Below are 25,476 nucleotides of genomic sequence, written 5' to 3' on the forward strand. Positions count from 1 at the left end.
TACATCACTTGCCCCATGGGGTGTCCTCCTACACCCCCACACCCCATGGGGAGCCCCCACCACCACCTCGCCCCATGGGGTGTCCTCCCACACCCCCACCCCATGGGGAGCCCCCTCATCACTTGCCCCATGGGGTGTCCTCCTACACCCCCACACCTCATGGGGAGCCCCCTCCATCACTTGCCCCATGGGGTGTCCTCCTACACCCTCACACCCCATGGGGAGCCCCCCCATCACTCGCCCCATGGGGTGTCCTCCCACACCCCCACCCCATGGGCAGCCCCCCATCACCCCACCCCATGGGGTGCCCGGGCACCCCTCCCCCCGTCGAGGCCCCTCTCACCTGCCAGCTCCACCCCTCCTGCCTTTCCCCGCCCCTACTTCCGCCGCCGTCCGGGGTCCCCCGCCTGACGTCACAGCATGACGTCATGCCGCGCTGTGACGCACTCCCGCCCCGGGATCGCGGCCCGTCCGTCCCCGCCCTCGGGCGCCCGGCCTGCTCCACCCTGCAGGGCGCCCCGCCCCTGTTGCGGCCGCGCATGCGCAGCCGGTCACTGAGCCGCAGCTCCCCCCCAGCTATGGCGGCGCGGAGTGGTACCGTCCTGCCCCGCGCTGATAGGCCCACGGCGCTGCCAGTCGGCCGCCGAGGTGGGGCGGAAGCAGCGGCTTGGCCAATCGTCTGGGGCGGCGCGGCGCGGCGGCGCGCAGCGGGCGAGGTGCGGAGGCGGCAGGTAGGGTCGGGGCGCGGGGGCGCCGGGGGGCTGTGCGGTGCGGGACTCAGGGCGGGGAGTAGGGGGCTGGGGGCGGGCGGGCGGGCGGGCAGGTCGGTCGGTCGGTCGGTCGGTCGGTCGGTCAGTCAGTGAGTGGGGTGCTGAACACAGGGCGCCGGGTGGAGGGGGCTGTGGGGTGCTGGGCGCAGGCAGGGTGCTGGGTGCAGGGAGCTGTGGGGTGCTGGGCGCAGGCAGGGTGCAGGGGTCTGAGTGCAGAGCGCTGTGGGGTGCTGGGTGCAGGCAAGGGGCTGGGTGCAAGGGGCTGGGTGCAGGTACCTGTGGGGTGCTGGGTGCAAGCAAGGGGCTGGGTGTAAGGGGCTGGGTGCAGGGGGGTGTGGGGTGCTGGGCGCAGGCGGGGTGCTGGGTGCAGGGGGCTGTGGGGTGCTGGGCACAGGCGGGGTGCTGGGTGCAGAGGGTTGTGGGGTGCTGGGTGCGGGGGGCTGTGCTCCGGGCAGTTCTCCTTGGGGGTCAGGGCTGGCAGAGGATGGTGCAGCTGAGCCTGGGCGCCGGGACAGGGCTGCCGCCCCTCCGCGGGCACCGGGGTCGAGGCCCAGGCGAGGGACTGGGGGTCGCTGGGAGCCAGGCCGGCGTCCCCGGCCGGGCTGGCAGCGCTCAGCACCCTCCTGGGGCACGAGAAACCGAGCCCCTGACTCGCGGGGCAGCGACAGGTTCAGGCGGGCGCAGGAGCGTGCTGCGAGGTGAGGAGGGTGCTGGGGTGCGGAGCTGCCTCGGCCCTACACGCTCGTTTCTGCACCACCAAAGGCAGCTCCTCGCCTGAGAAGGAGCAATACTTGGGTTAAGAGGCCGCAGACCTCCCTTACGAGGATAAGAGGGGTCACTCTTCCCCAAGCCGCTTTGTAACAGCGACGACGCAGCGGTAAATTCAGCTGTGAACAGAAGTGCTGGAGGGGGCGAGCGGTGCTGGTTTTGCCGCTGCTGCCGCCCCCTTTTTGACTTCTGATCGCTGCTTCAGCCCTGACCTCTCGCTGCGGGAGTCGCATCCTGCCTGGAGCTGGGTCAGCAGCTCTCCTGGTCATGCAGTGCCGTAAAAGTTTCGAATAAGGGTTTTCTAAGAGTCGTGACGAACCGCCGTCTCCAGCCCCAGGACTCGCGGTGCTGACTGCTAAGCTGCGTGCACGGCCTCGCCGCTCCGTGGGTCCTCCGCTTGCCCCGGAGGAATGGATCCCGGGCTGGGGTGTGCGCAGCACCCGTGATGAGGAGGCGCCTTCATCCAGCGCGCGCATGCGTCCGAGTATTGCCGTAGCCCACGCATAAAACAGCCGTGTTGCCCTTCTAAGCTGAGCAGGCTTGGGCCGTGAACACCACAGTTTGCTCTGGGAATGCCCCTCTGCTGACTGCTGTGACAAAACGCTAATTACGCCTTAATTAGTGTCCTGTACTACCACCCGGATCAGGAGCGAGCCAGTGTTGCAGCGCTGTCGCCCGGAGGTGCTGGTGCACTGTGGCACACGCCTGGGTTGCCGTGGGCTGCAGGAGCAGGGTGCGTTGACGTGGAGCGCAGCTCTGCAGCCGTGCCGTTCGTACGGAGCTAGCCGGGTGCCTCTGCGCCGTCAAACTGCACTCCGCGCGTCAGTCTCGCTCTCTGGACATTATTTCCATGTTTGCCAGTGTGAGTCTAAAGACAACCCTCCTCCCTGAAGTGGAGGGATCAGGGCTGGACCCAAATTTGACTGGCGTTTTCCCTTCAGCATGGGAAGCCGGGGAGAGCCGTGTTTGAAAAAGGTTGTGGTAGCTCTCCAGCAACAACGTTGCCCGAGGCGTCTGCGCTGTCTGCACCCTCCTCACATGTGTACCTGAGCTCCTACAGAGTGACGTCTCCCCAAATTACCTGCCTGAGTTTCCTCTGGCCCACCACCAACCCTCCTGCCTGCTGCTGTGAAATGGGAAAGGTTGTGAGACTTGGGGCCAGGCAGGTGACTTCTGTTCCGTCTCCTCAGTACTGGCAATGGCTGCCCTGTGGGAAGATGTCCTGTATAACGAGCCGGTCATCCGGGAGGCAGCAGCGCTCGCTGTGGATGCCGCGCTCCTCGAAGGCGTGCTGATGCGGACCGAGAAAGAGCCCAATGCTTCAGACGTAAGTGCCAGAACAAAGTGCGTTTGATCGTGGTCAGAGTGAGTCAGCAAAGTGCAAGAGGCGTCACTGCAGAGGAGGGAAATGCACTTCCCTATCCAAGGAAATGAAATGTTTTGGTGGTGGCCTCCTACAGAGGCCAGTGGCAGGCAGCCAGCTGCCCTCAGAGCTAGCTGAGGTTCATGGAGGAAGGTCTTCTCCATGGGATTGCTCTTTGTGCCAAGCCCAGGCTCTGCTCGGTTGCTGAAGGGGCTCAAGGGAATCTCGAGAGGTGTGAGGCAGAGGAGGGGAGGGCATGGGAGGAGAGGCCAGATTCACTGCCAGTGTCTCTTAGCTCATAAAAATTGTGGTGAAAGAGGAGATCTTCTGTCCAGTGTAATATTTTGGCTTTGAGAGTGGCCTTGTGCCTGAGCAGTGGGGTGAGCCGGGAGCTGTAGAGCCAGGGGCCCGGGGTAAATGGGACCTGTGACTAAATGAGCAGAGCTCAGAATAAGATGCACTGATGGCCAAAACCTAGAACTGGCAGATTCACTTTTCCTCTGAAACAGAGGAGTTGGGGAGGCATTCTCCCATCAAGGTGGAAGTAGTTTCCTTTAGGTGGAAGGACTCAGCCCAGCTTTAGCTCTGAAGCAGCTGCTTCTACCTCCACAGTCCCCCATGAATGACCTAAAAAACAAAGCCGTCCAAAGTTAGCAGTCAGCAGGTTTCAGGCCGTGTGTCCTGTCTGTGGCGCGCTGAAAGAGCTGGGGAGATAAGATGGCTTGAACCTTCAAACAAGCAGAGGAAGCATCTGCTTTTAAAGACTGCGGCATAATCTGGGGTGGGTTTCCAATATTGTAGCATTTTGGGGAGAGACCTAACTTCTCTTTCGCTGGATCCTTGTTTTCAGGTGGTGAATTATGCTCCCTTCACATTGCTCCCATCAGCTGTACCAAGTGCCCTGTTTGAACAAGCATATGCTGTTCAGCAAGATTTTAACCTGCTTGTGGATGCCATTAGCCAAAACAAAGAGTTCCTGGAGCGTACTCTTGCTAGGTATATAGATACATAATTTTTGATGATGCCTTTTAAAGAAATATTTTAAATGTAAAGCATTTATTGCTCTTCAGCTTATGCCTTTCCCTGATGTTTCTTATACTGCTTTCAGGCATTCCCAGCTTCCATACATACGTCTTTCATGCTGAGTGTGTTAGAGCATAGGCATGCTTATCCTCTGCAAGAATCGCCTATTCTTTGCAGTATTACTTGTCCTAAGATTAATTTTCATCAACTCTTTGTGCTCCAAGGTCTCCGTGGGCCTCACCAAAGATGCAAGGTCTGGCCAAGAACGGACCCATGCAATGATCTTCAGTTTAGCCAGCTTTCTAGGCCAGTGGCTTCTCACTTGTGAGCTTGCTGGCCCCTAGGCTTTAAATTCGAGTTGCTGGAGGTGTCTTTGAGTCCCAGATTTGGTAGTCTGTTTTGGTCTTGTTTTACATCTGCTGTGTGGCCGTTACTGTCTGATAATCAACAGTTCTGCTGCCTGCCACAGTTGCTAAGAGAAGGTGTTTGTTCCTTCCTCACCCTTACCCCTGATCGAATTGCCCCGTCCCCTGCCTTTGCAGTGGTGCTCTGGGTGCTGGCAGGTCAGCCAGGCTCTGGCTTATGGGCTCTCCTGGATTTATCTGTGGCTGTTGCCCTTTGCAGGAGTAACCCTCCCTGGAGTAGAGGGGCAGACAGGAGTCTGAGCCCTTCGAGGGGCTGAGGAGGGGCAGGCATGGGGCATGTGGCCGTGGTGCTCTGGCTGAATGCACAGAGATGGAGCCAAGGCCTTGGATGGGACTGAGCTAATACAGGAGTTAAACACCTGCAGGAGCAGGCAGGATGATCCCCTTCAGGGCTTCTTCCCCTCTAGGAGATGGCCGTGATTGTGGTCCTTGTAATCCGGAGGGTTGATGCTTCCACAAAACCCATTTTCCTTTGTGCTGCTTGTTCTCTGCTGCCTGGCTGCACAGATGCTGGCCCTCTGGCACCTTGCTGCAGGGACAGACAAAATGAGATTGCTTACCAGCAAAGTCCATGTTTTGCTAAAGCCTAACCCCTTGGAGCTGCTTGAGCCCTTGTGCCTGCTCCATAGCTACCTGCAAGTAGAGCTGTGGCTGGAGGCATGTTTATACCTGTGGTTAAGGAACGCAGAGCTTCGGGTTCTGCTCCCTGCCCTGTGCCCACTCCTCCGCTGTGCCCCAGGGCTGTACTTTGGAGGTGCTGCTCATAATTAGCTCAGGAATTTTGGACTCTGGGGGAAAACTAGACTCTGCTAGCAGGCCCACAAAGTGCTTGGCACCACAATGCACAGGATTTGGAGCCCAACAGGCAGAGGAATTTGTTGAAACTCCTGAAGTTTCTTCTGTGAACTTTGTAGTGGCACAGAGAGATTCCTGATTTCTTTTCTCTGTCTAGGGAGTTTTTCTGTGTTTCTTTGCCTTTGCTTACCTGCAAATTAGTTATCTCTGCACAAAGGTGCTTTTAGTAGTATAGCTGTACTGAGCAAACTGGATTTGGGTTATGCACTGTGGCCCTTGAAGGAGGAGGCTTTCATGGTGTGATGCTTAATAGTGCTGCAGGACTTGATCTGGCCACAGATCTGAAATTTCTGCTGGAAAATGTTCCTGGTAGGGGTGGGGATTTTGGAGGGTTTTTTTGTTTGTTTGTTTCCTGAGAGAAGAAGGAATTCTCTTGTTTCTCTCCGACACTCTATGGGGTCTTATTTGTTCGTTCTTTCTCTCTAGCACCATCAAGGTAGATGACTTTACAGCTCGACTCTTCAGAATCTACACGCAAGTTTTGGAAGAAGGATTGGCTCAGGTACCTTAGCAGAAGACCCCATCAAAGCAGCCATTAGCAGCCTTGCCATTTTGCTTTGCAGTGCGATTGCCTTTTATCTGTGTCTGCAAGCTTCGTTGCTGCTCTTGGCTTTGAATTGTCCTAGCAGGTTGCTCCTTAGTTTACGATATCTCGGTCAGTTCCAACCTGCGAGCTCAGTATTTTGTCCCATTTGGCAGGCATGCCTTTTGGATAGTGCTGCTGGAAACAGCCAGGTCTCGACCGGGAAGGTTTAATACCTGCTTGTCTTGTCTTCTGTGAGTCTTGGGAGAATCAGGGATGCCTTCTACGTGCTCTGTCAGGACCTTCTCTGGAGGGCTTGTCCTTGCGGAAGCTCATTTTCTCTCAGGTGTTAGCTCCTCTGGAGTACTGAGGAGGTTTGCGGGATCTGAACAAGGGCCAAAGGACTCACAGGCAGGTCGTACATAGGTATTTATCAAAGTGAGAGTGACTGAATCTGCCCCCAGGAGAATTTTGAAGTGAGGTCATCAAAGATATTTGCAGTAAAAGGCAACAAGAGAACTTTTCTGTTATTCCAGGCATGTAGGAAAACGGAAACTTGCCCTCACTTCACCTCACTTCCTCTCTGTTTCAGTCTGTGTTTTTAGGCATAAACCGCTCTGATTACATGTTTGACTGTGATGTGGATGGGACACCGGCTCTGAAGCAGATCGAAATAAACACCATTGCTGCCAGCTTCGGAGGCCTCACCTCCCGAACTCTAGCTGTTCATCGGTAAGGAAGCCAGCTCTGCCACCAAGGCATTGTGGTAGCTGTGTGGTGGGGCCTGTTACCATCTGTCCTTGCATGATCTCCAAAGACCTGCTCTACAAGTCTGGGCAGTGGCTGTCATGAGATTCAGAGCTTCTTTTGTGCCACAGGCGGGTGTTAAAGGTGCTGGGAAAATCTGAGGAGGCATCGCGTCTGCTGCCCAACAATCCATCAGAAGGGCTTGCCTTGGGTATTGCTAAAGCCTGGGAGCTGTATGGGTCACAAAGGTAAGGAGAGAAAAGCTGCTGGAGGCTGTGTGATCTTGTTTCCCTTGGGTTGCATGCTTTTTTTCTTTTTTCTTTTTTTTCCCCTTAAATTGCACTTTTTGTAAGATGCCTGTTTGATAGACAAGCTGCTCTTGAAAAGGTTGTGGCCATCCTGTGAAGAGCAATACTGTTGTCTTAGCCTGCAGGGCTGCTGTTTTGGGCCTCTTTGTGCACAGGGTGTCCAGTCAATCCTCGATGTGCTGCAGAGTGACTCTAGAGGAGTAGTGTGGTTCAAGATTGCTGCATGGTGCTCAGTTCTCGTCTTGTCCTTTTCCCTTTGTGCTTATGCCCTGCAGTAGCTTGTTAATGATGTAGCATCCATACTGCTCTCCATTTGCATGCTCACCCTTAGAAATGCTGAAGAAACATAGCAGGAGCACTGCAGGAAGGCTGGACCTCAAAGAGATCAAAAGCATGTGATTCTGGATGCGTGTGTAGTGTTTCTGAGTTTAATTATGCTCTTGATATTGTTTCCAGCGCTGTGGTGATGTTCCTGGTGGAGGAAGTCCAAAGGAATATTTTTGATCAGCGGTGTGTAGAAAATGAACTTTGGAACAGGTAATGGTTAATTTCTTGGGATAAGGAAGGAAGGAGATGGTACAGTTTTGGCAGGGAAAGAGAAGCAGAGTGACTGATAAAGGTTTCCCTCAAGGCAGCTTGTCAGGCCCACTTGTTCTCTAGGCTCTCCTTTCAAGCAGACAAGGCTTTGAGAGTGTAAGAGCAGGTCATGGAAAGATCATAGAATGATAAGATTGGAAGGGACCTCTGGAGATCATCCAGTCCAACCCTCAGTGGAGCCCATAAGAGGATTGAACCTGTGACCTTGGCATTAGCAGTACCATGCTCTAACCAACGGAACTAAACCTCCCCCTCAAGATGAGGATGTGCAGAGTCCATTTGCTTTTTACTCTGTCAGCTGCTGTGAATAATAAAGCAAAAGAATATATATATATTTTCTCTACTGGGAGAGGATATGTCATGATATGTAATGGGACAACCTTTATCTTAGACTTATTGCTGAGATCTGTTAGGCAGCTTTCTTCAGCGTTCCTTCAGTGGCCTTCTGCCTAGCCTCAGCACACCTATCTTAATCTTCCCACCCACCTCCCAGTGCCGCAGACTTGCTCTTTGCTGGAAATAACTGCAGTGATCAAAGCCTCTGGTCTGCTGGGCCAATTTCTTGTGGACTTTGTGCCTGTGTATTCCTGGGAGCTGCAGCAATGGTGACTTTCATGTGAGACAGGTCTCTCCAACAGGACAGTCAGGAGCAGAGCTGGGTTAATGAGTCCTACTTGTTCTCCTGCTCAGGACTAGGCACATGATGTTTCACAAAAGCTTAATTAAGGAAGCTTCAAGGACCTTTGTGAAAGATCTGTGCAAAGTAAGCAATGTGATGTGGATTAAAGGGCACTGGGGAGGGGAGTGTTTTGATGTCATCTAGCCCTGAGCCCCTCCAGACTGTTGGTGCAGCAGGAGACCTACAAAGGTCACAGCTTTGTAGGAAAAATACTGGCTGCTGTTTGTGCTGCTGTTTGTGTCTCTACATCAGCAAGACCACACTGCCTCTTTGAGGAGAAAAGACTGTAAAGCATGAAGTAGGGAAGCATCTGGGAAGTAAAACTTCTATCTGCATGTTTTGGCTTTGAAGCCAACAGTGAATAAATCTGTCATGTACGGATAAAAGAAGCAGAATACTGAATTCTCTTAGAAATACTTTAGAAGGTGAGAGGTGAATATGGAAAAATCCAGCGTGTTTAAGCACATTCTGCTTCCTACAGTGTTCAGGCTGGAGACAGAGGATGAATGCTGAAAACAGGGACTGGTTTGACCTGCTCCATAGTGGAAAGCATGAAGTTACTTCTGAAAGAGCCTACGCATCCTCCTTGATGGGTTCAGTGGTTCCACTTCTGACTTCTATCACAATTAACTCTATGCACAGACTCTCCTGTTCCTCTCTTACAGGAATATTCGGGTCATCAGGAAGCAGTTCAGAGACGTGTTTGAAAAGGGGTCTCTAGATGATGCCAGGAGGCTGTATATGTGAGTATGAGCCAAGGTGCGCATTCATGGCTGTCTGTTAGGTACGCACAGTTGGCTGTACGACAATTTTATGGCCTTTAAATGGGAATTTTCAGTGGTATGTTTTTGAGTGTTAATAGTGGCTCTCTGAGAATGCTGTTGTCTTCTGTGTTTCAGGGCTGCTGCTGTTTCTTGTGCAGCGCAAATTATTTTGTTTTCTGTGTTGGTGCAATTTTGCATATACATTTTAGCCCCTTACACATGGAGACATATTTTCCCACCTTCAAGTTACAATCTTCAGAGCTCTTCAGGATTTTTGCTTCCGTCACATACAGCTGCTATGAAAAGTACTGGCTATTTCAGAAGTTTCCCCAGAGATGTTTCCTGTTTACCATTCACGTGATGCTCTGCTAGTGGGAATTGGACTGCGTTATTAGTAGAGGAGAAAGTATTACGTGTCCTTACAGGATTTGTTAGTTTTGAATGCATTCAGCTTCTCATCCGTTCCCTGCAAAGAGTGGGACGTGGACTTACAGACTTCTCTTACAGCAAGGCAGTTGATTTCAGGTGTGGTATTTATCCTCTTTTCCAGGGTAATGTACTTGGAGCTACACAAACCTAAAAGAAGAGATGGTTTCATGCTAGTGTTATTTCTGTTTGTTATTTCTGTTTAGATTAATTTTTCAATGCACATTTGGTGTTTTTGCCACATTTAACTGATTAACTGCTTGGGTATGACAGATGTCTTAAGGGGAGAGAGTCTCCACCGTGCTTCCTCCAGAGCTTCCTCTGTCTTTACTGATGACTGCCTTTAAATTACAGTCCCTAGCTGCTACCCAGCTTCTTCGTCGTTATTCCCTGACCATGCACAGTTTATATGGCCAAAGCTTGAGTGTGTGGTGCTGCAGGTATGCGGGCAGCAGTTCACAGGATATTTTGGTGCCTGGGCAGGATGTTGAGTTGGTGTCATGCCCCTGAGCTGCCATTGGAGAAGGACCTCTCAGCTCCAAGAATGTCTTAGGCCTGGCTCCTAGTAGCAAAAGCTATTTAAAAAATTAGATTCTTACCTCCCTTCTGGGCTGAGTATGTGAATTATCAAGACATCACTTAGTCGCATAGAGGCCTGATGCCAGCTCCCTGTGTCTCGGGGCAGGGCAAGCCAGCTGGAGCTCCATGGAGAGGAGCAAAGGGGTTTGTAGCATCAGCTTTCTCTTGCAGAGAAGAGAGCTTCCTCTGGGAGTTCAGCCAGGCTGATCCCCCGCATGAGGAAGAACAGAACAGCATGCTCAGGATGCCAAGGAGAAGAGGCAAATGTGAAGAGGGCAGGGATGTGGAGAGAAAAACAAAGATGAGCTTAAAAGGGAGTTTTGGCTTCACTGAAGCCCTGTCATGCTGACTTTGCAGTGAGACAGTCTGGGGGCAATGCCTGCGTAGGAAAACACAGGCGGGACCCGCTGTAACTGAACTAGATGGTTGTTCAGTGATACTTTTTGATGTAAGCAGTAACTGTGGTTGCCATGGGAGTCGCATACAAATGTGGACCTCAAAATATTGGAGTGGGCCTTTCTTGGAGGAAAGTATTGAAGTGTCTGTCTCAAGCACCTTATTAAAAGCGTGGACATTTCCGTATGGAGGCTTAGACCTGCTCTGTTGGTGTGGGAGAAGCTCTGGCTGCTGCAGCCCAGCCAGCTGCTAGGCCCAGTCCCATAACACTTTGTCTGTCAGACACCATCATGTCCCAGAGCAGTCTACGTGGCCCCTGGGGTGTTGGAGGTCTAAGGTAGAGGTGTGAAGGGGCTGGCCTGATTTGGTGATTGTTTTTGACTTCTGTTCCAGAGATGGCCAGGAGGTAGCAGTGGTGTACTACAGAGAGGGCTACGTGCCAAAAAACTATGATCTGCAGGTTAGTACTGACTGCTGTGATCTGAGAAGCTGCAGTGCCCGGCAGGTCTGAAACTTCTCATGACCCCAGATGGGATCAGCCCTTTTCTGGGTAGGATAAGTGCTGTCCAGCATGGCTGATTGCACTGGGAAGCTGTAACTCTGCAATATGTACAAGTGCCCCTGGCATACTCGTAATGCTTCCTCACAGGCGATAAGAAAAATGAACAGTTTTCTCCTCCAGGAACTATTCATGTGGTTCACTTATCGCAGAAGCACAGAATGGTTGAGCCTGGAAGGGACCTCTGGAAATCATCTAGTCCAACCCGCCTACTCAAGCAGCGTCACCTACAGCATGTTAGCAGGATATCTCCAGAGAAGGAGACTAGAGCCTCTCTGGGCACCCTATTCCAGTGTTCTGTCACTCTGACAGTAAAGAAGTTCTTCCTTGTACTCAGTTGGAACTTCCTGTGTTCGGTTTGAACCCATTGCATGTTGTCCTGTCATTGAGCACCACTGGAAATAGTTTGTCCCCATCCCCTTGACACCCTCCCTTCAGATACTTACAAACATTGACAAGATTCCCTCTCAGTCTTCTCTTCTCCAGGCTAAACAGGCCCAGCTCTCGCAGCTGTTCCTCGTAGGGCAGATGCTTCAGTCCTCTGATCATCTTTGTAGCCCTGTGCTGAACTCTTTCCAGTAGCTCCATGTCTCTCTTGTCCTGGGGAGCCCAGAACTGGATGCCATACTCGAGTGCAGTTATCTAGACCGCACTTCCTGTTACAGGAGACAGTGTCAAAAGCCTTGCTGAAGTCAAAGCAGACAACATCTGCTGCTCTTCCCTTATCTACCCAGCTAGATATTCCATCATAGAAGGCTATCAGGTTGGTTAAGCATGATCTCCCTGTGGTGAATCCATGCTGGCTACCCCGATCACCTCCTTTTCCTCCATATGCTTAGAGATGACATCCAGGATGAGCTGTTCCATTACCCTGTCCAGGGATGGAGGTGAGGCTGACTGGCCTGGAATTTCCTGGGTCCTTCTTCTTGCTCTTCTTGAAGACTGGAGTGACACAGGCTTTTTGCCAGTCCTCAGGCACCTCTTCTGTTCTCCATGACCTTTCAAAGATGATGGACAGTGGCCTAGCAATAATATTTGCAAACTCTCTCAGCACTCGTGGGTGCCTCCTATAAGGGCCCACAAATTTGTCAAGCTTGCCTAAATGATCTCTAATCCGATCCTCGTCGACCAAGGGAAGATCTTCCTTTCTCCAGACTTTCTCTTGTCTTCAAGGATCTGGGATTCCTGAGGACTGGCCTTACCTGCAGCACTGAACTGCTTCTGTACAATACAGTCCAATGCAGATATTAGCACCTGCTTAAAGAGTTAAGACCTGAACTGTAGATAATTTTCTGCCCCTGATTATGTGTTAGGACTACCAGGCTGGAGGAGATAATGTTGCAGATCAGATCTTTCTGTTGTCTGGAAGTACCAGCACTGCGCAAGCTAGAGAAGGGATGCAATTGAAGCATTCAACTAACCTGGCTGTGCTGCTTCCAGAGGCAGTAGGAGGTCCACAGGTGCATTTGTCTGCTTGTCTCCAGCGTGCCATGCTTCCCAGCTCCGCTAGGCAGAGAGGGAGGAGATGAATTTTATGTCAGTAAATGAATTAGAAGAGAGTGAATATATATCTTTTTTTTCCCTTTTGCTAATGGGATGGTTGCTCTCTCTTTGTCTTAGAACTGGGAGGCACGATTGCTGCTGGAGAGGTCAAAGGCAGTGAAGTGCCCTGACATTGCTACCCAACTTGCTGGGACCAAGAAGGTCCAGCAGGAGCTGAGCCGACCAGGGACACTGGAGAGATTACTGCCTGGCCATGCAGAATCTGTTGCTCGGATAAGAGCAACATTTGCTGGGCTCTATTCCCTTGACTTGGTGAGTGGGCTGAGTGGAGCATGTCTGGAGCAGGAATGAACATGCAGGAATGTGTTTGGCCTGCGTAATGTTTCTGTTCAGTTAAGAAAACTGCCAAGTGGCAGTTAATACTGATCTTGGAAGCGCCTTATAAAATCTGACCTCCTTAGAGGGCTTTGTGGCCTTGATAGGGACCCTGGTAATCCTGCTCAGAGGGGGCTGTGGAAGAGACCCTGCTTTTCCATGATGCTTTGATGTTGCCATCTTTTCTTGCCAGGGAGAAGAGGGTGACAAGATGGCTGCTACAGCTATTGCTGACCCTGACTGGTTTGTGCTGAAGCCACAGCGAGAGGGTGGAGGTATGAGCTGGAGTGGGTCCTGGGGGGTTTTTGTCATGGTCCTGTGCTGAGGGATAAACAGATGACTTGTAGCTACCCCTTTCTTATGTTCCCGTAATAGGTACCACACAGAACTTCACTGACATGTTTAAAAGCTATTTAGGTCCTGCCTATGGCTTAGAAACAGCTGTCTTCATCAGCTCTTTGCATCACCTCATGTGGCCTTACTGGCTTTGGTAAGGTGTTGTGGCGGAGCTGAGGATGAGCTGTCCAGCATCTCACATGGAAGCCCGTAAGGCTTGTTATGGGCCTCAACAGCAAGAGCAAGGTGTTCTCGGCTGGCGTGGAGCAGGCAGCTTGTTGGCCCCTTCCTGAGGTGCTGGCCTGGCTCTCCTGCTGACTGCAGATGCAGTGGGAGCTAGTCACGGTAGTAACACAGGGCTGCTCCTGAAGAAGCTTCCCCAGCCCCTAGAGCTGGAGCCATGGGGAACCCAGACAGCACATGGCAAAGGCTGCACCTATTTGGGCTGTCTGGGCCAACTGTATAGCTGGGGCAAACAGCTTCTGCCACTGTGTTGGGATGTGCTTGACCTGCTAGTTTTGTTTTCAGGGAACAATCTCTATGGTGAAGAGCTCAGGCAAGTTCTGGAGAAGATCAAAGACAGCCCTGAGAGAACCTCTTACATTCTAATGGATAAGATCAAACCACAGCCATCAAAGAATTGCTTGCTGCGGGCACATAGTCCTTTGAAAGTTTCAGAGTGTATCTCTGAGCTTGGGATTTTTGGCGTCTATGTCAGGTAAGAAACATTTGAGGTGGATACCTGCTGTAGCCAGCACTGGCTTTGGGAACATTTGCTGCTTTGCACTGTCTGAGCGTAGTATCAGGGCAGATGTCTCTGTGTAGGTGAATGCAGAGGGGACAGATGTCATTCAGTCACTGTCCCTGTCCGCTACTTCCTGAGCACTAGGTTCAGGTGCTGAACTGCTGCTCTGTACCTGTTGCCAAATAAGTTGTTTAAAAACAGCAGAGCCAGTGCCAACAGGTTGGTGTAATGGCCACCTGAAATACGAGCATCTCACTGCTTATTTTTTGGGGTGCTGCCTCTCAGGATCTGGGTGAAGCAGCAGTGCTTTGCTGAAGCCCTTGGAGGTCTCAGAAATATCTCAGGGCATAACGTGGTTGTGCTCAATGAAAAATAACTGCTGTTTTTGTTTAAAACCATCTTAGATCCATGGAGATGTTTCCATAATTTATAAATTGAAGTCCTTTTCATACAGTTTTAGAAAGAAATGTACTCTGGCAGCATTCACAACCTGGTACTGCTTGTAAGCAGAGAAACCTGACAGAAATGGCCCAGCTGAGCACACGACTGTCTTTGCTATGCAGAAAACAAGCACAACTTTGTTATTAGCAGAGGCCTCTCCGCTAGACCAGAGGGGCTTTACATGCAAATTAACTGCCCTGGGTTGTGGCTTTGATGGGGAATGTCAGTCAAATTCTCCAAGTCAGTAGAAATGCCAGAAGCTTTTTGCTCTGCAGGTGTTCATTTGCCCTTTTCTTTGCAGACGAGGTAAGGAGATGGTGATGAACAAGTCTGCTGGCCACCTCCTGCGGACCAAGGCAATTGAGCATGCGGACGGTGGGGTAGCAGCTGGTGTGGCAGTGTTGGACACTCCCTACTTGGTGTGAGGAGGTGATACCCCATCCTGCCTGCCTTACTCTGCTGCCCGAATTGCTGATCTACCACAGGGGTGTTTTCCTTAGGGTGTGGTTACCAAGGCCTTGAGTGTTTGAGATCATAAGGGACTGTATGAACATAATCATTCCAAAAGTGCTGCGGACCAGCCCCAGCTTCTCATCTGCAATTCCTCCTGTGAGAAGAGATTCCCTTCCTCTACCTGCTCAGTGGTTCCAGTTCTTGCCCCAGGTGCATGTCCCAGCCCTGACCTCCCAGCACTGCACTGATTTGGATGTTTCTTTGGGGCTAGCCTGCAGGCGGTGCTATGTATTGCAAAGCTGAAGGGTAAGGTGCTACACCAGGCACTTGTGCTGTTCCCAGTTCTAAGCTCCTTGATGCTACATTTGTTTCCAGAGATGAAGAGGAAACCCAAAGCCCAGAGAAAGGAAGGAGATGGAGGCTGTGAAAGTGTCAGCCTTCATCTGTGGGCTTTGTGGCCCAGTGCCCCTTGTGCTTCCCATCTGTCTCAGTGCTTTTCAGACTGTAGGTGGGAGCCCAGCTCAATATGTCCATGGCCGATCCAGCCCTTGCTTAGGGGCTATTACTCTAATTCCTACCTTTCCCAATGCTGGAGGATCATCAGCTCCTATGCAAGAGGCAGCTGCTGTGGTGTAATTCATCCAAGGGCACCTGGCCCACTCTTGCTTTGCCCAATTCCTTCAGGAGGTTTTGTTGGACTGGATGTTCATCCCAAGCAGTGCTTCTACGCTACACAAGGAAGGCAGCAGTGCAGAATCCATCCTGAGCTCTATGCCTTCTCCATGGCAGGGGGGCTAGCTCTGCTCCAGTTGCCTCTTGCAGCCTATCTACCTGTGTTGAACTGTCTCGCTGTTCAGGACCACGTTCAACTCTTTCTACAATAAGAATGGGACGTCTAGCTGCTGGTAGTGTAACATGCTCTGAACAGAAGGTGACATCGCTGCCCACTCCCTCTGTCCTGCCTCGTGATGAAGGAGAACAGAAGCATCCTCCCGTCCCAGAGGTGGCACTCCATGAGGATCCTCAGGTTGGAAAGTTGAGCGCTTCAGGATAATGCTGCCACCCCCAAAGGCAGGAGGGGCTGCAGTGACAACGCTGGCTTCCCCATGTTGGGTCTTATGTGCAAAGGCAGAAAATCTCTCGTGCTGCCTTGTGCTGGCTGCTGTTGTATTCCTCATCCCTTGGGCTCAAGCTGAGGCAGTGACTGACCCCCCACGCACCATTTGGCACAAGATTCCCTCAACTATAGTGGCAAATCCCAAAGCAAGAGTGAACTGGAGTCTTTTATCAGCCAGTGTGTTGATATTTCCTGAATCCATGAGGGCTTATGCCAGTGCATCCTGCTGAATTGTGCGCTGAACATCTCCAGCCTGATCTGCCACTACAGTAGGAAGCACGAACCATGGCAGGGGGCAGGATGGCAGCAGGGAGGCCCGACCTCTTTAATCATCCTCCCCAGGACTTGTGGTGTGATGAGACAGGTAGCTTTGTGGGTGGGAAGCAGGAGTGCTCAGAGGTGAGACTGAGGGGAGAAACCCTAGCCCAAGCTGCTAGGTGATTGGCGTTGCTGCCTGCTGCGTTCTGACACAGGAGTTTGTTTGGTAGTTCCTAGACAGAGCTGTGGCAGCCCGTTACTGCCTCCGTGGCTTTGCCACTGCCGCCACACTGGTCCCAGTGCAAGTGGATGGCAAGAGCTGTCTCCCTCGAGGTTTCATGAATTGGTGGGAACAGTGCAGGGAGGAATTGGGCTCTACTCCGTGCCCTGGAAAAAAAACGTGCTCTAATTCCTGTGGGCTTTTGCGTGTTCTACTGGTGTGACCTTCCTCCAGCCAGCCCTTGGCTCAGCCAAGCAATTCATAGTGAAACATATGCGATGAACCTTTCAGAAGTGGCCTGGTAAAGCACTCACGTAGCCTTAGCTCTGCCTTCCTTTTAGTGACGCCTGAGAGATGGATCTTTAACGCAGCATTTCTTAAGTGAATTTGCTGATTGAATCTGTGCCTACACGCTGCCATGTGCATCGCTGCTCTGGAGCTGTGCAGCAGCCCCCTTGGGCAACGTTCAGGCTAGGTGCTTTAATCACAAATCTTTGAACTTGGCAGTCTTTCAGTTTTTTTTTTTAATGTAACTGGACTTACAATTCCTGGGTTGTTCTTTAACTGGGGAGAGGGGCTAATTAACCCCATGCAGAGATTTATTAAAATGTTCATGCAATCCGAATGCTGTTTTTGTGTCAGTTTTGTGGAGGAATATATGTGCAAGTAAGATTTGTTCGTGTTCCCTTGCTCTGTGCCAAGAGCATCTCTTTCTTACAGTGATAGACCCTTTGACTATGGATATCAATTATCACCATACCAGGTATTGCAGTGCTGTCAAAGTTTGTGGCTGTCGGGCTGAGTCAGAGCTGTCATCGTTCCTTTCCCTTTTGATCTGTTTCCTTGCTCATCTCCCTTGTAGCTGCACTGAAATATTTTTTTTTTTTTTTCTATGTACTTAACTGGAAAGAAACCTGCAGGCTTTGCAGGCAGCACGAGTGCTGACAGTCTCGCGCTCTCTCTCTCTCTCGCTCTCTGTCCCCATGAACAGATTGTTCTTTTTGGGGTTTTTTTTTTTTGTATGTTTTTTTTTTAAATGTAGGACTTCAGGAAGGAAAGCCAAGCCCAGCAATGCTATGCTCTCCTGCAACCTTCTGGACTGTCTCCTCACCACAGCCTTCTGGAACAGCCTGGCAGGATCCGAGGTAGCCTTAGAAGCACAGCTCTATCCCTGCATTTTCTTTGGGCAGTGTTTTAAGTTTTTGCATGGACCTTTTGCTTACCTTTGCACAACTTGCCCATAGTGCACCAGGAGCGAATTAAAAACAAACTGGCAGTTTCTGGTTTGGATCACGTAAGTCTCTGCAGATCTGTGCTGGATTCACATGCTTTGAGCACGTGGCTCAGCAGCTCTGGCATCACACACAGCTTATGGAGAGCTAGCGCTGTGAGGCTTGCCAAAGATGACCAGTAAGAATTTTGGGTAGGATAGACTCTTAGAGAAACCATCCTAGGCCTGTATCTGTCGCTGTGCGTTTTGCTGGAGCAATAAGCAGCAAGACCACAAGGTTAGATCCAGCTGCGAAGAGCATTATAGGAGGGGCTTGAGCTGCTGGAGAGAGCTGCCTGTGATGTCCGAGCTGATGGTGATGTGGAAGGCAAGACCAAGGAGTGGAGGAGCAGTGGATGCATGGAAGCTGGTATCCAGGACAGCATCTAGGTGAGGATCAGGCCTGGCTCCAATACCCTTGCTGGCTTTGGGACCAAGATGAGTGTGGCGGAGAGGCAGGTACCAACAGCCCTGAGGTTCCTCAGTTGCTCTGTATGTGCTTGTTGTTCTCCCTGGCATTGTTTCTGCATCTGTCCTGCACATTTAGGGCTTCATGGGACCAAGGTTATGTTTCCCTTGGCACAGGCTGGATTATCTCACTCTTTCCCTGAGACTTTGTGGAATGATACCACCTTGAGACTGGAGAAAAACTGAAGCACAGGCTGTGACGCTGCAGCCCAGCTGTTCTGCCCCCTCCCCAGTGCAGGGAGGGCAGCACAGTTTGAGTAAGGTCCTTTAGGTAAGGAAAAAAAAGTGAGGGGGGGGGGAGAGAAAGAAACAAAACACCTCCCACCTGCAAATCAAGCAATTCCAGTCTGTGAAAAAGCATTGCACTTGCAGTAATCTACCTTTCTCCATCCCCAAAACAAAGAATGATCCTGCCGTTGCTGCTTGACCACAAACCTACTGGTTTGCACTGGACACAGAAGCCTGGTACAGCAGAGCTGACTGCTGCACCTGCTAAAGTGCTGTCATCATGCAGTGCCTGTGCTGTGCGTTTGCAGGAACACACTTCTGTCCTGAGGAGCTCACGGTTTCCGTAGCAAACTCAGGATAGGGCAAAGCAGGTCTAATGGCAACTGCTGAGCTTCCAAGTCTCCCTCTGGACTTGAACACCAGACAAGTACCTACAACTAATGCACAAATGCCACTCCTCTTTCCATTTTGTTTCCTTGATTTTTTTTATTCCCTTTTTGCACAGAATTCTAGCTGTCTCCAGCCAAAATTACATAGCAGACTGGGAGTAAAATAGGAGGAGAGCAGGTGTAGGAGTTCTTCTAACAGGGTGGAGAAGTGGTACAGAGCTGTGGGTGGAGCATATGACAGGCACACACTCAGGTTATATATCACAGGCAAGTACTGTGCAAATGAGAGTAGCAGGTAAGAAATGAGACTTGGACAACAGCCCATCAGAGCACCTCTAACAGGAGCAATCTGCCTTTGAGACAGCTGCTGCTTCCTTTCTTATTTTACAGGTAGAGCCTGTACGTTAGGGTTCACAAAACAGCAGTTGTAGCAAGTTTTAAAGCCCATTTCTCCTTTGGTTGAAGTGTAAACTCAAGCAGCTCCTCTGTATTTCCAATACATACGTGACAAAGGAGGTATCTTTCCCAGCTCAACCCAGAGCTAAATTCAGTTGACTTGTGGAAGTAGTATTGGCTTTGGCAGTACCCTTTGGCTAGAATTAAGATTTTTTTTTTCTTCCCCTCATCATCAAAGAAGCCATGTCAGATTAACCAAAAGCTAGCTTTAAATGCCTTTCACTATTTTATATCTGATGAGAAAAATATCTTGGAATAACAGCCCTGCCTGCCTTGGTTTCTTCATTGTAGCAATGGCCTTTCTGCCCTCTAACACAGGGTTTACCTGTAATGGGAAAAGTGCCTCTCCATACTGGTGGGTTTTCTTTTTTTCTTTTTCTTTCTTTCTTTTTCTTTCTTTCTTTTTTTTTTTGTTCTTCCTCTCCACTTTCCTTTGGTATCAGTAACACGCACTCCTACCCCCCCAGCCCTTGAAAGAGGCAGCCAGCTGCCCTGCCTCTGCTAAACTTAACTGGTGGCATCGGAGAGCAGGTAGGGGCAGCGCTCTACAGAGCCCACCAGAGCAAAACTGTTTCCTTTCAGCCTCAGGTTCTCTGTTCCGTCCACAGCCAGCAAACGACTCTAGATTGGGGAAAAATGCAATAGCTGGCATCACACAGCTAGAAAATAACAAACCTTGGTAACAAAGAGTGGTATAAAAACCTGTCTAAAGAACAGAGCTCCCTTGAGCCTGGCACCATTCCCTTTCAAGCTAGGGGCCTCTGCTAACAGCTTAGACAGTGGACGCAAGACTAAAACCCACTTATACAGCTATGAGGGGGGAGTATTGTCTCCTCCCAGTCTACAGCACTGAGTAGAAGAGGAAGCTTGGCTGGGGCACAGATAATGGCAGATGCACCTCCCTTGCCTGCCTGCATTGAGTAATTCCAGTACTTCTGTGTTGCCAGCTTTGGCAGTAAAGTACCACTTCCCCTCCAAGCCCCCAGATCCTTCCTGCTGCGGGCAAGACACCAGGGCCCCTCAATTACATAAAATTATCCAACCTCCCCCCTACAAAATCATGAACAAGGTGATGAAAAGGGAAGAGCACGAGTCCTTCTGTTGCAAGTGAATGAGGCTGGAACCTCAGGTGCATGATACCAATCTGCAATAAGATGCGCACACTCCTCCGAGGCATGGACGTACTAGTGAGATGAGGCGTCTCCAGAGCCAGCCTTTCCCTCATTTATAGCATTGGTACATTCAATTCATCAGGTGAAGGGATTTTTTTTTTCCAGGGCGGACAGCAGTTATTGAGGGACCAGCTCATCAGGACACCGGTGCTACCGTTCTGTTCAGCAGGGACAGGTCATGCTGCTACAGTTTAGTGTCACATCTGCTGTTGAAAAGATGGTTTATAATTCCCGGGTCTGCCAGGGTGGAGATGTCCCCCAGATCTTGGTCATTTTTGGCAATCTTCCTTAATATCCTTCTGGTAATCTTTCCTGTAAAGACAACCACAAAAGGAAAGCAGGACTCAGGATCGTTTCAGCATCCCTGGCAGAGGAATGCCCAGACCTGCTGCATCCCACTGGTCCTGGGTGTTGTCTCCTTGGACTTCAGTGGTCCCAGACAAGCACTTTAGGGATTTCCATCTTCCAGCACTGTAACTACACTCCTTACCTGAGCGAGTTTTGGGCAGGCCAGGCGCATACTGGATGTAATCAGGTGTTGCTATCGGTCCGATTTTTTCTCTGACTAAAGAAATTAAAAAAACAACAGATTTTTATTGTGCCAGCGCATGGGGAAAGCCTGGTGCCCATGTGATTCATTGCTCAGTGCTGCTGTACCAGAGCCTCGAGGCTGTGGAAATGGAGAGACACACCTGCAGTGCCTGTGTGGCCATAGCACACCTTCCCAAAGGCAAAAGCTCCCCCAGTTTCATTCTCACCCTTGTCAAGACACTCTTATAATGGTTTTTACCAATCATTATTGCCATTTTCATAGAGCAAGGATCAATTTCCCCTTTGGTTCCTGCAGAGGAAAAACTGCCATGGATGAATTTTCTGTATTCAATGCTGCATTCCTCTGTGGCAATAAAAGGGCTCCCATGAGACCAGGGTACAAACAATCAAAACATTACCCCAAGCAATGAAACATTAGGGGAAAACACACTGCAGCCCCAATTATTCCTACCCTGTTCTAATGTCTGACTCGCATTGGACCAAAGCTGGGGGTTTGTCACTCCCAAGCCAGAAGCACACTGGCTAGAGATGGACTGCATGAAGGCTGCGGTAAGGCCATCTCCTGCTGAAACTCTCTCTGCAAACTCTGTCTGTAGGTCCTTGCTCAGGCAGCACCTTCTGGCTTTAGGAGAGGGGCCTGCAAATATTCCCTTCTTCTACTCAAAGCAACTGAGCAACCAAACAGACTCTGCCGCAAGTCTATCCGGGAGAGTCGTGGGAGCAATACCCGTGCAGGAGAATTCTGTTGCAAACAAATGCCTGCTGGCTACCCGAGTCCTTTGCTCAGCTGCCAGCTTCCAAGAGGTAGAGGTGGCATCACATGAGCAGCCAAAGGCCGAGAGATCTAATTTTAGTCTTCACCAGCCGTGGTCTCCAATTAGAGAGGGCACCTTGCCGCAGTTGTCCACTCTGGATTCCCCAGACTACATATCCCCTCATGTAAGCACCAAAGCCCTTAACCCCTCCTTTGCCCGCCTAACACCCCCACCCTCCTGCCATGAAGGCTCCCAAATGTTTGGCTCTTGATACCTTGTTTTTTCAGCTCATCTGTCAGGTTCTTGGTGAACTCATGGCCATCTCTCAGAGTCACAAAGCAGTAGAGGCACTCGCCTTTCAAGGGGTGCGGATGGCTGACCACTGCGGCCTCAGAAATGGCTGCGTGCTCCAACAAGGCTGACTCCACCTCTGCGGTGCTCAGCAAGTGGCCTGGAAGCAGAGAGAGGCAATGTGTTACAGAGCCATACAGGGCTGGGGCCCTAAAGCCTCCCAGGAGCTGTGAGGAAGAAGCCTGCAAGTATAAAAAGCCCTAAACTGAAGGTTTGAGACTACCCATTCCACCTACTTGAGAAAAGAAAATAGCTTGAGAAATAAACCCACTTCAGCAGTGCACTGGTTGGGCTGTCCTGCAGCACAGCCGAATATTGCTCCCATCAGCGCAGGATTAGCTAAGGGCCGCAGACAAAGGCTACGTGCCTCTGGTTATTATCCCTCTTACCTTTAGGCTTCTTAAAGAGATTTGTGAATTGTTCACAGCCATCAGATTAAACAAAGCAAAGGCTGAAAAGGAGCTGGACTTGGTGAGAGGAGACCTACCACAAGGTCACCTTGAACATGCAGAGAGAAAAGAGCCTAAATCTGCAGAGGCCAAGAACTGGCTCTATTGTGCACTGCTGGAGCTCATCAATTTAGGGTGATAGAAAGAAGCTCCTCATCATGAAGTGGGGCACAACTCACTTTTGTACATCTCTGCTCCAAATGTACCTGTACTTTGCCACTCTATCTTGGGACTGTTAGCACAGAAAACCAAGGGAAGGTGGTCAGCTCCCAAAATGATGATGAAGAACAAGAACTGCCTTTGGGGAAGTCAGATGACAGGATCTAGTTTGATCCAGGGGCAAGCACAGCAGACACCTCAAAACCACTGACAAGTACCTGTAGGCTACAGCCTCCAGGAAAGAAGAAATGGAGCTATTTGATGCAATATATGGAAGGCATTGTGGGGTGGAATGAAGGTGAATCTCAAAAGACTCAGGCAAGAGAGATGGAAGAATCTCCATCCCTGGAGACATTCAAAACTCATCTGGACAAAGCCCTGAGCAGCCTGAGCCGGCCTTGAGGTTAGCCTACCTGGAGCAGCAGCTTAGATTAGAGACTCCAGAGGTCCTGCCCATCATAAATCTTTTTATGATCCTAAGATCTCCTGTGACACTAAATGCTTTAGCACGCAACAACCTTGAACAGGCTACAGAAGGCTCCATCCCTCCAGCATGTTTCCTATGGAGTGATTATCCCAGAGAGTCACAAAATCACATTCTCTACCGACTTGGAAACAAAGAAGATTCTACAATTAGATCCAGCTCAAGGACAGGCTGCTGGACAGAGTCACAGATACAAAACTGTGTCCCATAATGCAATGCTGTGGTTTTAACTGGTATCAAAAAAGTACACTGGCTCCCACTGAAGACCAAAGTTGTTTTTCTTACCAGAAACATTCAACATGTCATCAATTCGTCCTGTGATCCAGTAATAACCATCTTTATCTCTCCTGCAACCTAAAAATAGCCAGAAATGGCAGTGTGAGGAAGCAGTGCCAGCCCTTAGAGAAGCTCATAAGGGATTCTGAGACTAGGACATAGCAAGATTTAAACTGCTGTCCCCAGGCCTCTGCAACGACACACTCCCCCGACAGCCTTACCATCACCCGTCACATAGTACCCAGGGAACTTCTTGAAGTAGGTGGTTTCAAATTGCTGGTGGTTTCCATACACTGTGCGCATTATTCCTGGCCAAGGCTGCTTAAATACCTGACAGTGAAAAATGCAGACATGAGTCAGTGGGAGCAAAAACCACCCAGCGCTGTTAACTTTTGGTCAGTTGTTTTGAATCACCTCTATTCACCCAAACAACCCTGGCCAGCAGGTGCAGTTCCTACACTGCTCCACAACCTGTCTAGCTTAGCATAATTTATCCTTTTGCAACTGATAGGCATATAGAAGCAGCTACCTCACACTGAAGAGCTCTTCCTGGGATCAGGGTATCAGCAGCTATAACGCCTGCTATTCTACCTATCCCATTCCAGGATTTTACAGACTGTATTTCCTGTGTGATGAGAAGTGAAATAATCCAGTAGGGGCAGCAGTATGTAGCAATAAAAATGCTACAGAGATGATTGTGGGTGATGACACACAGAGACTTGCTGGCCCTGCTCTCACTGCAGGGCTGCTCTTTTGGGGAAGTCTCACCATGCCTAGCATAGTTGAAGGAGCTTTTTTGAAGAGCTGTTGCCTTCCTTCTGTGTTGCTTATCTGTGCAATTGCATCAGCAATTGCTTACACAGCTTGTTCATGGCACAAAACTCAGAGTTATGGCAGTAAAGCTTGTTTCTACCACTGAAAAGGTCCCTTGTCTGGAACCAGTGTAGGTGGAGATGCATGTACTCTACCAGGAATGTGCCAGAGCTCATGGGGACAGACAAGGGGAGCGTTGGGAGGACGATCAGCCCCTCTTTACCAGGTAGCCTTCTGCTTCTCCTTCCAGCTCTTCCCCCGACTCGTTCAAGATGGCAGGGACCACACCGAAGAAGGGGAACGTCTGCCATAGGGACCAGAGAGCAAGGAGAGATGAAGGTGAGCCCCCACACTAAAATCCTGTGAACTAGACAGAGTAGGGAGCAGAACAAGGGCAGATTTGGAGATGACATGGCACACGGGGCCTGCCAGTGCAACTGCACAGGGAAGGCCAGGGATTTTGCGTTGTGGCCACCTCCCCCTGCAAAACACCTCCCCACGGACCATTCCAGCCAGCCTGAAACCACCTCCACACAGACGCCCAGGCTGGGGCACGCACAGTGCCAGCCCAGCCGTGGCTACTGGGCCTCGTCACAGCCCTCCCTGCCAGGGGAACACAAAACTAACTACTCACGGCAGAGCCTGGCTTCATGGGAGTGGCGGCAGGGAGAGGCGTCAGCATGTGGCCACCCTGCAGGGAGAGGCAAAGCAAATGTGGTTAGGCGATGCCAGCCTGTCCCACAGCTGTATGTTGGCTCCGGTCATCTTGTGTCACAGTCAGATGCTGCTGCTTAAGACAGGCACAGAGCCTCAAGGAGGATATGGGGCGTTGTGTTCAGGCATGAGGTCCTGGAGCTGCTGGAGAAAGAAAGAAGGGGAAAGGGAAGCTGCAAGCCAGGATCAGAGCAAACTGTGGCAGCAATCATCTGAGAGGAAGATCTCCCCATGGAGTGTGTTTGAGGTCCAGGAAAGAGAGGGGCGAAGGGGAACCAACTGATTCATTCATGGGGCACACAGGAGGTTGGGAGGCTTCTGGACAAGCAAGACAGCTAGACCCCATAACACCAAAGCAGCATTATATCAAACCTTCAAAAATAACCCTGCTGCCTGCCAGGAGCATGAGGGAAAGAGAGGTCCCACAGCCACGCAGGCAAGGACTCACCGTCTCTGTCTGCCAGAATGTATCCACAATGGGACACCTCTCTTCTCCCACCACACGGTAGTACCACAGCCAGGCTTCAGGGTTAATGGGCTCCCCGACAGTCCCCATCACCTTCAGAGACTTCCTGCTGTGCCTGCAGAGCAGAGGCAGGGGCTTGCAGAGGCACAGCAAGCCACAGGGAGAAGCCACTCATGAACTCGCCTGTGCTGCAGAGCCTGCAGGCATCTCTAGGCTACCCAAATACACTTGGGGTTTCCAGGCA

At 50.8% G+C, this 25,476-nt stretch overlaps 2 protein-coding genes across 5 annotated transcripts in view; one reads left to right on the forward strand and one right to left on the reverse strand.

The window, feature by feature from the left end:
• The first annotated feature begins 678 nt into the window (after nucleotides 1-678).
• GSS (glutathione synthetase) lies at nucleotides 679-16,855 on the forward strand. Of its 3 annotated transcripts, none has more exons than XM_062589456.1 (13): nucleotides 679-716; nucleotides 2,729-2,865; nucleotides 3,752-3,897; nucleotides 5,631-5,706; nucleotides 6,320-6,459; nucleotides 6,606-6,722; nucleotides 7,239-7,319; nucleotides 8,724-8,801; nucleotides 10,617-10,683; nucleotides 12,403-12,597; nucleotides 12,854-12,935; nucleotides 13,525-13,714; nucleotides 14,484-16,855. In XM_062589456.1, exons 2-13 carry the CDS (start codon nucleotides 2,737-2,739, stop codon nucleotides 14,605-14,607), a joined length of 1,425 nt encoding a protein of 474 aa, XP_062445440.1. In that variant the 5' UTR covers nucleotides 679-716; nucleotides 2,729-2,736; the 3' UTR covers nucleotides 14,608-16,855. The 3 variants fall into 3 exon arrangements, with proteins under 3 accessions (XP_062445440.1, XP_062445438.1, XP_062445439.1); XM_062589454.1 differs by having other exon boundaries at nucleotides 685-731; XM_062589455.1 differs by lacking the exon at nucleotides 679-716 and adding an exon at nucleotides 1,296-1,468.
• A 1,807-nt stretch (nucleotides 16,856-18,662) lies between these two features.
• The window catches only part of ACSS2 (acyl-CoA synthetase short chain family member 2), a 37,384-nt gene continuing 30,570 nt past the window's right edge, over nucleotides 18,663-25,476 (reverse strand). For both annotated transcript variants that reach the window (XM_062589452.1, XM_062589451.1), the window contains 8 exons: nucleotides 25,215-25,347; nucleotides 24,687-24,743; nucleotides 24,276-24,356; nucleotides 23,461-23,569; nucleotides 23,249-23,317; nucleotides 21,795-21,971; nucleotides 20,704-20,778; nucleotides 18,663-20,525 (listed from right to left, as the gene is read on the reverse strand). In XM_062589452.1, the coding sequence (XP_062445436.1) occupies nucleotides 20,398-20,525; nucleotides 20,704-20,778; nucleotides 21,795-21,971; nucleotides 23,249-23,317; nucleotides 23,461-23,569; nucleotides 24,276-24,356; nucleotides 24,687-24,743; nucleotides 25,215-25,347 (829 nt within the window). In that variant the 3' untranslated portion in view covers nucleotides 18,663-20,397. The remainder of the gene's footprint in view (nucleotides 20,526-20,703; nucleotides 20,779-21,794; nucleotides 21,972-23,248; nucleotides 23,318-23,460; nucleotides 23,570-24,275; nucleotides 24,357-24,686; nucleotides 24,744-25,214; nucleotides 25,348-25,476) is intronic.

Source organism: Rhea pennata, chromosome 16, assembly GCF_028389875.1.
Source record: "Rhea pennata isolate bPtePen1 chromosome 16, bPtePen1.pri, whole genome shotgun sequence".
NCBI classification, from domain to species: domain Eukaryota; kingdom Metazoa; phylum Chordata; class Aves; order Rheiformes; family Rheidae; genus Rhea; species Rhea pennata.